General features: G+C 57.3%; 1 protein-coding gene across 1 annotated transcript; it reads right to left on the reverse strand.

Annotated features, from left to right (window-relative positions):
- Positions 1–3: 3 nt before the first annotated feature.
- LOC133362321 (proline-, glutamic acid- and leucine-rich protein 1-like) lies at positions 4–7,198 on the reverse strand. The gene is made up of 4 exons (XM_061581252.1): positions 7,091–7,198; positions 6,144–6,285; positions 2,774–3,069; positions 4–437 (listed from the first exon to the last, which is right to left on the reverse strand). The coding sequence occupies exons 1-4, from the start codon at positions 7,188–7,190 to the stop codon at positions 4–6; spliced, it is 972 nt and encodes a 323-aa protein (XP_061437236.1). The 5' UTR covers positions 7,191–7,198.
- Between the last annotated feature and the right edge of the window lie 1,480 nt (positions 7,199–8,678).

Here is an 8,678-nt window from a genome sequence, read left to right on the forward strand (position 1 = left end):
CCCTCACCCACCCACCCACCCCCCCACTCTCACCGTGCTAGTCACACCCCTCCTTGTGGAGATCTCGGCTTGTAGATGGTACAGCACGTCATTCTGCGCCATCCTCCTCCTCCACTCACTCCTCATGGAGACCCGCACGGACAGCTCCCACCGCTCTCCCTCGTCGCCACCGCCATCGCCGCCATCACCCTCATCGTCGTCATCATCGTCGTCGTAGTCATTCTCGTAGCCATCTTTGTCGTCATGTTCGTAGTCCTCACGCTTACCACCACACTCCTCCTCCTCCTCACCACCCTCCTCACCACCCTCCTCACCACCCTCCTCACCACCCTCCTCACCACCCTCCTCACCACCCTCCTCACCACCCTCCTCACCACCCTCCTCCAGCATCGCGTCCTTGTGGAGCATCAAGGTGACAGTCGGAGCACTCAGCACGGCTGAGACACACACAGAGACACACAGACACACACACAGACACACACAGAGACACACACAGAGACACACACACAGACACACACAGACACACACACACACAGAGACACTCACACACAGACACACACACACACAGAGACACACACACAGACACACACACAGAGACACTCACACACACACAGAGACAGACACACACACAGACACACAGACACACACAGACACACACACACACTCACACACACAGAGACACACACACAGACACACACACAGAGACACACACACACACAGAGACACACACACACACAGAGACACACACACAGACACACAGAGACACACACACACACTCATACACAGAGACACACACACAGACACACACACAGAGACACACACACACAGAGACACACACACAGAGACACACACACACACAGAGACACACACACACTCACACAGACACACACACACACACAGACACACAGAGACACTCACACAAAGAGACACTCACACACAGAGACACACACACAGACACACACACAGAGACACACACAGACAGAGACACACAGAAACACTCACACACAGACACACAGACACACACAGAGACATACACACAGACACACACAGAGACACACACACAGACACTCACACAGACACACACAGACAGAGACACTCACACAGAGACACTCACACACAGACACACACACAGAGACACACACAGACAGAGACACACAGAGACACTCACGCACAGACAACAACAACAACAACAACCGCCATTCGCCACTAAGTGGCGGTGACGTCACCACGATGCTTGTGCCAGGCCAAGTGCACCTTGAGGCCACGTGAAGTGTCGAAAGCCCGCTGGCAGGAGGTCACGGGGCAGACCCAGGTGCCACGGGTCGACTGACCGAGATGACCGAGATGACTGGCTGATGCACCACCTGTGCCCCCTACTGTGCCAACTTGCTGTGCTTTAGCCACCCGGCGCTCCGCTCGTTGTTGTGAGCGTCGCTCCTCCGCCCTCCGTTGTTGTTGGAGGGCGACTGCCTCCAATTGCCCAGTAGCGACCTTCACGAGCCTCCTCCACTGAGGCCGATCTTGACACCGCTGGTACCAGTCATCGGCAAGTCCACTCAGCTCCACGTCCTCCTGTACCACATCACTCCATCTCTTCTCCAGCCCGTGCCGCGCCCGTCTAGCCCCCTCGATCCGGCCGAACAAAAGCTGTTTAGGCATGCGGTGGCTGGGCATGCGGGCTACATGACCCAGCCAACGCAGCCTTGCCTGCCGGAGGAGCTCACTGATGGGACTTTGCCCAGATCTTTCAAGGATTTGTGAGCTCCTCACACAATCCAGCCTGGTTAAACCCAGGATGGATCGTAGGCAGGCCAGCCTAAATGTTTCCAACCGGCGAAGATGCTCCACCAGGGGGGTCCACGTCTCGCAAGCGTAGAGAAGGGAGGGAATGACCGTGGCCGAGAAGACCTGAAGCTTCGTGCGGAGCGACAGACCAGGTAGCTTCCACACAGCGTTACGCAACCGATGAAAAGATATTGCCGCTCGACTGATTCGGAGTGAGACCTCTGCTGATAAACTGGAGCCGGTCATAAGCACACTGCCCAGGTATGGGAAACTCTCCACTCTCTCCACAACTGCCCCATCACCAATTGGGAGTTGTGGGGGTGGAGTGTCCGATGGTACAAAATACCCAGGCAGGTGCTTAGTTTTGGTGGGGCTGATGGTAAGGCCCCACCTCTTAGTGGCACGCTCCAGTCTCAGCAGCAGCGTCTCCAACTCCTCTTCTGAATGAGCAGCTATTACCAAATCATCGGCATACATAACGTGGTTGACCAATAGGGAGCCATCCCTTGATCGCACCCGGGCGTCGATCAAGGGACACACACAGACAGAGACACTCACACAGAGACACTCACACACAGACACGCACAGAGACACTCACACACAGAGACACACAAAGAGACACACACAGAGACACACACACAGACACTCACACAGACACACACACAGACAGAGACACTCACACAGAGACACTCACACACAGACACACAGACACACACAGAGACACTCACACACTCATACACAGAGATACACACACACACAGAGACACTCACACAGAGAGACACTCACACAGAAGAACTCACACAGAGACACAGAGAGTGAGACACTCACACACAGACACAGAGACACACAGAGACATAGACACACACAAACACACACACAGACACTCACACACAGAGACACACACAGACACACACACACAGAGACACTCACACACAGAGACACTCACACAGAGAAACTCACACAGACACACACAGACAATGCCACTTACTTGTCTTCAAGGGTAATACCTCCACCACGACCCAGGGTGACGATGATGGTGGTGATGGTGATGGTGGTGATGGTGGTGGTGATGGTGGTGATGGTGGTGATGGTGGTGATGGTGGTGATGGTGGTGATGGTGGTGATGGTGGTGATGGTGGTGATGGTGGTGTTGGTGGTGGTGATAAGACGGTGGATCTGACGCGAAGTTGATAGCGGTCGCCGGGATGTCGCAGAGCTGAGGAGACATCGCACCGTGTCTCTGCGGTGGCAGCGCAGACGGTCCGCCAGCGGGCTCGTCCATAGCTGCACAGACAGAGACACGGGGAGGAGGAGGTGGTGGTGAGGAGTGGGTGGGTGAGTGGGTGGGTGGGTGGGTGAGTGGGTGAGTGGGTGGGTGGGTGGGTGAGTGAGTGAGTGAGTGAGTGGGTGGGTGAGTGAGTGGGTGGGTGGGTGGGTGGGTGGGTGAGTGAGTGGGTGGGTGGGTGGGTGAGTGAGTGGGTGGGTGGGTGAGTGGGTGAGTGGGTGGGTGAGTGGGTGGGTGGGTGGGTGAGTGAGTGAGTGGGTGGGTGAGTGGGTGAGTGAGTGGGTGGGTGAGTGAGTGGGTGGGTGGGTGGGTGAGTGGGTGGGTGGGTGGGTGGGTGAGTGGGTGGGTGGGTGAGTGAGTGGGTGAGTGAGTGAGTGAGTGGGTGGGTGGGTGAGTGGGTGGGTGGGTGAGTGAGTGAGTGGGTGAGTGAGTGGGTGAGTGGTAGGGTGAGTGGGTGAGCAAGCGGGTGAGTGGGCGAGTGAGAGAGTGGGTGAGTGAGTGAGAGAGAGAGTGGGTGAGTGGGTGGGTGAGTGGGTGGGTGGGTGAGTGGGTGGGTGAGTGAGTGGTTGAGTGTGTGAGTGAGTGGGTGGGTGAGTGGGTGAGTGAAAGAGTGGGTGGGTGAGGAAGTGGGGGGGTGAGTGGGTGGGTGAGTGAGTGGGGTGAGTGAGCAAGCGGGTGAGTGGGCGAGTGAGTGAGTGAGTGAGTGGGTGAGTGGGTGGGTGAGTGGGTGGGTGAGTGGGTGGGTGAGTGAGTGGTTGAGTGTGTGAGTGAGTGGGTGGGTGAGTGGGTGAGTGATAGAGTGGGTGGGTGAGTAAGTGGGTGGGTGAGTGGGTGGGTGAGTGAGTGGATGGGTGGTGAGTGGATGGGTGGGTGAGTGGATGGGTGAGTGAGTGGGTGAGTGAGTGAGAGAGTGGGTGGGTGAGAGAGTGGGTGGGTGAGTAAGTGGGTGGGTGAGTGGATGGGTGAGGGAGGGGGTGGGTGAGAGAGTGGGTGGGTGAGTAAGTGGGTGGGTGAGTGGGTGGGTGAGTGAGTGGGTGAGTGAGAGAGTGGGTGGGTGAGTAAGTGGGTGGGTGAGTGGGTGGGTGAGTGGATGGGTGGGTGAGTGGATGGGTGGGTGAGTGGATGGGTGAGTGATTGGTTGAGTGAGCGAGTGGATGGGTGAGTGAGTGGGTGAGTGAGAGAGTGGGTGGGTGGTAGAGTGGGTGGGTGAGTAAGTGGGTGGGGTGAGTGGGTGAGTGGGTGGGTGAGTGGGTGAGTGAGTGGGTGGGTGGGTGAGTGGGTGGGTGGGTGAGTGAGTGAGTGAGTGGGTGGGTGGGTGGGTGAGTGGGTGAGTGGGTGGGTGGGTGGGTGAGTGGGTGGGTGGGTGGGTGAGTGAGTGGGTGAGTGAGTGGGTGAGTGGTAGGGTGAGTGGGTGAGCAAGCGGGTGAGTGGGCGAGTGAGAGAGTGGGTGAGTGAGTGAGAGAAAGAGTGGGTGAGTGAGTGGGTGGGTGAGTGGATGGGTGGGTGAGTGGATGGGTGGGTGAGTGGATGGGTGAGTGATTGGTTGAGTGAGCGAGTGGATGGGTGAGTGAGTGGGTGAGTGAGAGAGTGGGTGGGTGGTAGAGTGGGTGGGTGAGTAAGTGGGTGGGTGAGTAAGTGGGTGAGTGGGTGAGTGGGTGGGTGAGTGGGTGAGTGAGTGGGTGGGTGGGTGAGTGAGTGGGTGGGTGGGTGAGTGAGTGAGTGGGTGGGTGGGTGGGTGAGTGGGTGGGTGGGTGAGTGGGTGGGTGGGTGAGTGAGTGGGTGAGTGAGTGGGTGAGTGGTAGGGTGAGTGGGTGAGCAAGCGGGTGAGTGGGCGAGTGAGAGAGTGGGTGAGTGAGTGAGAGAAAGAGTGGGTGAGTGAGTGGGTGAGTGAGTGGGGTGAGTGAGCAAGCGGGTGAGTGGGCGAGTGAGTGGGTGAGTGGGTGAGTGGGTGGGTGAGTGGGTGGGTGAGTGGGTGGGTGAGTGAGTGGTTGAGTGTGTGAGTGAGTGGGTGAGTGGATGGGTGAGGGAGTGGGTGGGTGAGAGAGTGGGTGGGTGAGTAAGTGGGTGGGTGAGTGGGTGGGTGAGTGAGTGGGTGGGTGAGTGGATGGGTGAGGGAGTGGGTGGGTGAGAGAGTGGGTGGGTGAGTAAGTGGGTGGGTGAGTGGGTGGGTGAGTGAGTGGGTGAGTGAGAGAGTGGGTGGGTGAGTAAGTGGGTGGGTGAGTGGGTGGGTGAGTGGATGGGTGGGTGAGTGGATGGGTGGGTGAGTGGATGGGTGGGTGAGTGGATGGGTGGGTGAGTGGATGGGTGGGTGAGTGGATGGGTGAGTGATTGGTTGAGTGAGCGAGTGGATGGGTGAGTGAGTGGGTGAGTGAGAGAGTGGGTGGGTGGTAGAGTGGGTGGGTGAGTAAGTGGGTGGATGAGTGGGTGGGTGAGTGAGTGGGTGAGTGAGAGAGTGGGTGGGTGGGTGGGTGAGTGAGTGGGTGAGTGATAGAGTGGGTGGGTGAGTAAGCGGGTGAGTGAGTGGGTAGGTGAGTGGATGGTTGAGTGAGAGAGTGGGTGGGTGAGTGAGTGGGTGGGTGAGTGGGTGAGTCAGTGAGTGAGTGGGTGGTTGAGTGGGTGAGTCAGTGAGTGAGTGGGTGGGTCAGTGAGTGAGTGAGTGGGTGAGTGAGAGAGTGGGTGGGTGAGTGAGTGGGTGGGTGAGTGAGTGAGTGAGTGGGTGAGTGAGTGAGTGGGTGAGTGAGAGAGTGGGTGAGTGAGAGAGTGGGTGGGTGAGTAAGTGGGTGGGTGAGTGGGTGAGTGAGTGGGTGGGTGAGTGGGTGAGTGGGTGAGTGAGTGGGTGGGTGAGTCAGTGAGTGAGTGGGTGGTTGAGTGGGTGAGTGGGTGGGTGGGTGAGTCAGTGAGTGAGTGGGTGAGTGGGTGAGTCAGTGAGTGGGTGGGTGAGTGGGTGGGTGAGTGGGTGGGTGGGTGAGTGGATGGGTGGTTGAGTGAGTGGTTGAGCGAGTGGATGAGTGAGTGGATGGGTGAGCGAGTGGGTGAGTGAGTGAGCGAGTGGATGAGTGAGCGAGCATCTCACAGTTTGCTGTCCACCCTGTAGGTAACGTCCAGGAGCTTTGAGCTGCTGCTGGTGGCGACGTCCACTTGAGCGTCGTGGTCCCAGCGGAGTTGCGTCAGCAGGTCGCGAGACTCCACGCGGACATTCAGAGGGGGAGTCGCAGCTGGGGAGATGGGCAGTGTGCGCTAACCACTGCACCACCGCTCCCCACACTGCGCTAACCACTGGACCACCACTCCCCACACACACACAGTGCGCTAACCATTGTACCACCGCTCCCCACACACACACAGTGCGCTAACCATTGTACCACCGCTCCCCACACACACACAGTGCGCTAACCACTGTACCACCGCTCCCCACACACACACAGTGCGCTAACCACTGCACCACCGCTCCCCCCACACACACACAGTGCGCTAACCACTGCACCACCGCTCCCCACACACACACAGTGCGCTTACCACTGCACCACCGCTCCCCACAGTGCGCTAACCACTGCACCACCGCTCCCCACACACACACACAGTGCGCTAACCACTGCACCACCGCTCCCCCCACACACACAGTGCGCTAACCACTGTACCACCGCCCCACACAAACAATGCGCTAACCACTGCACCACCGCTCCACACACACACACACAGTGCGCTAACCACTGCACCACCGCTCCCCCCACACACACAGTGCGCTAACCACTGTACCACCACTCCACACAAACAATGCGCTAACCACTGCACCACCGCTCCACACACACACACACAGTGCGCTAACCACTGCACCACCGCTCCCCCCACACGCACACACTGCGCTAACCACTGTACCACCACTCCCCCCACACACACACAGTGCGCTAACCACTGCACCACCGCTCCCCACTCCCACACTGCGCTAACCACTGCACCACCGCTCCCCACGTCCACCACAACTTGGTACCCGATGTATCGACCACCTCCGGCTGTGCTCACCGTGTGTGCACGTGACGAGGTGGAGGTGGTGGAGGAGGAGGAGGGAGAGGAAGAGTAGGCCAAGTCTCGAGACGAGTTTCCTCGCCGCCATGACGCCCATCCGGGAGACGCGTTTTGCAGTTTCCCAAGTCACGTGGTGCAGAGAAACTCGATTCCCGATTCGATTAACTCTGCTCGCGTCGATTCTTAATGGGATAGCATTAGGAATCGATTACTGAAGATTAATGGATGTATAGAGTCGATTTCTATTGGGATAACATGGGAATCGATTTATAGTTGATTAAGCTATTGGAATCGATTTCCGTTGGGATAGCATGGGAATAGACTATCATGTGTGTGTGAGTCCATGTGTGTGTATGTAAAGTCGATGTCTGTGTGTGTAAGTTTGTATATGTGTGTAAGTCGATGTCTGTGTGTACTTGTGTGTAAGTCGATGTCGGTGTGTACTTGTGTGTGTGAGAGTCCATGTGTGTGTATCTAAAGTCGATGTCTGTGTGTGTAAGTTTGTATGTGTGTATAAGTTGATGTCTGTGTGTACTTGTGTGTGTGAGTGTGAGTCCATGTGTGTGTATCTAAAGTCAATGTCTGTGTAAGTTTGTATGTGTGTGTAAGTTGATGTCTGTATGTGTGTACTTGTGTGTGAGTCCATGTGTGTGTATCTCAAGTCGATGTCTGTATGTGTGTACTTGTGTGTGTGTGTGAGCCCAGCCACCACATGCCTAAACAGCTTTTGTTCGGCCGGATCGAGGGGGCTAAACGGGCGCGGCACGGGCGAGAGAAGAGATGGAGTGATGTGGTACAGGAGGACGTGGAGCTGAGTGGACTTGCCGATGACTGGTACCAGCGGTGTCAAGATCGGCCTCGGTGGAGGAGGCTCGTGAAGGACGCTACTGGGCAGTTGGAGGCAGTCGCCCTCCAACAACAACGGAGGGCGGAGGAGCGACGCTCACAACAATGAGCAGGGCGCCGGGTGGCTAAAGCACAGCAAGTTGGCACAGTAGGGGGCACAGGTGGTGCATCAGCCACTCGTCTCAGTCATCTCAGTCAGTCGACCCGTGGCACCTGCTGGGTCTGCCCCGTGACCTCCTGCCAGCGGGCGTTCGACACTTCACGTGGCCTCAAGGTGCACTTGGCCTGGCACAAGCATCGTGGTGACGTCACCGCGACTTAGTGGCGAATGACTGTTGTTGTTGTGTGTGTTGATGTTTGTAATTGCAAGTGCACATTAGGCACAGGCCTGAACCGGAGTTTCTTGCTTGAGGGTCACGTGACAGCCCGTCCAGCCGTCAGGTCAGTGACTTATCGACCCTCGGAAAGCTTCCCCAGCTGCCCGTCTGTCTGCCCCGTGGCCCATCTCCCTCCCTCTCCCTCCTCATCTCTCTCGCTTTCACTCGGACAGCTGGGGAACCACCCACCACCACCACGCACAGCACACACACAACCACTGCTTTCTTATTAAATCCTTTATATTAAGTTCGCTTGCTTGCGTGCTTGCTTGCGTGCTTGCTTACGACCGTGCAAACCTTTCTGTCGTTTTTTAAACCACTTCCCGTGATCCAATCGAGCTGATATTTTGCACACAGACTCG

The sequence above is a fragment of the Lethenteron reissneri genome, unplaced genomic scaffold (assembly GCF_015708825.2).
Source record: "Lethenteron reissneri isolate LAM-NWPU_2019-01 unplaced genomic scaffold, ASM1570882v1 scaffold_1433, whole genome shotgun sequence".
Lineage (NCBI taxonomy): Eukaryota > Metazoa > Chordata > Hyperoartia > Petromyzontiformes > Petromyzontidae > Lethenteron > Lethenteron reissneri.

Excerpts from the sequence above, each read along its gene's own strand:
- LOC133362321 (XM_061581252.1), bottom strand. The coding sequence starts at position 7,190 with ATGGGCGTCATGGCGGCGAGGAAACTCGTCTCGAGACTTGGCCTACTC. Across the intron at positions 3,070-6,143 it reads TACAGGGTGGACAGCAAACT|CTATGGACGAGCCCGCTGGC; the intron begins GTGAGATGCTCG and ends CTGTCTGTGCAG. Across the intron at positions 438-2,773 it reads GGTATTACCCTTGAAGACAA|CCGTGCTGAGTGCTCCGACT; the intron begins GTAAGTGGCATT and ends TGTGTGTCTCAG.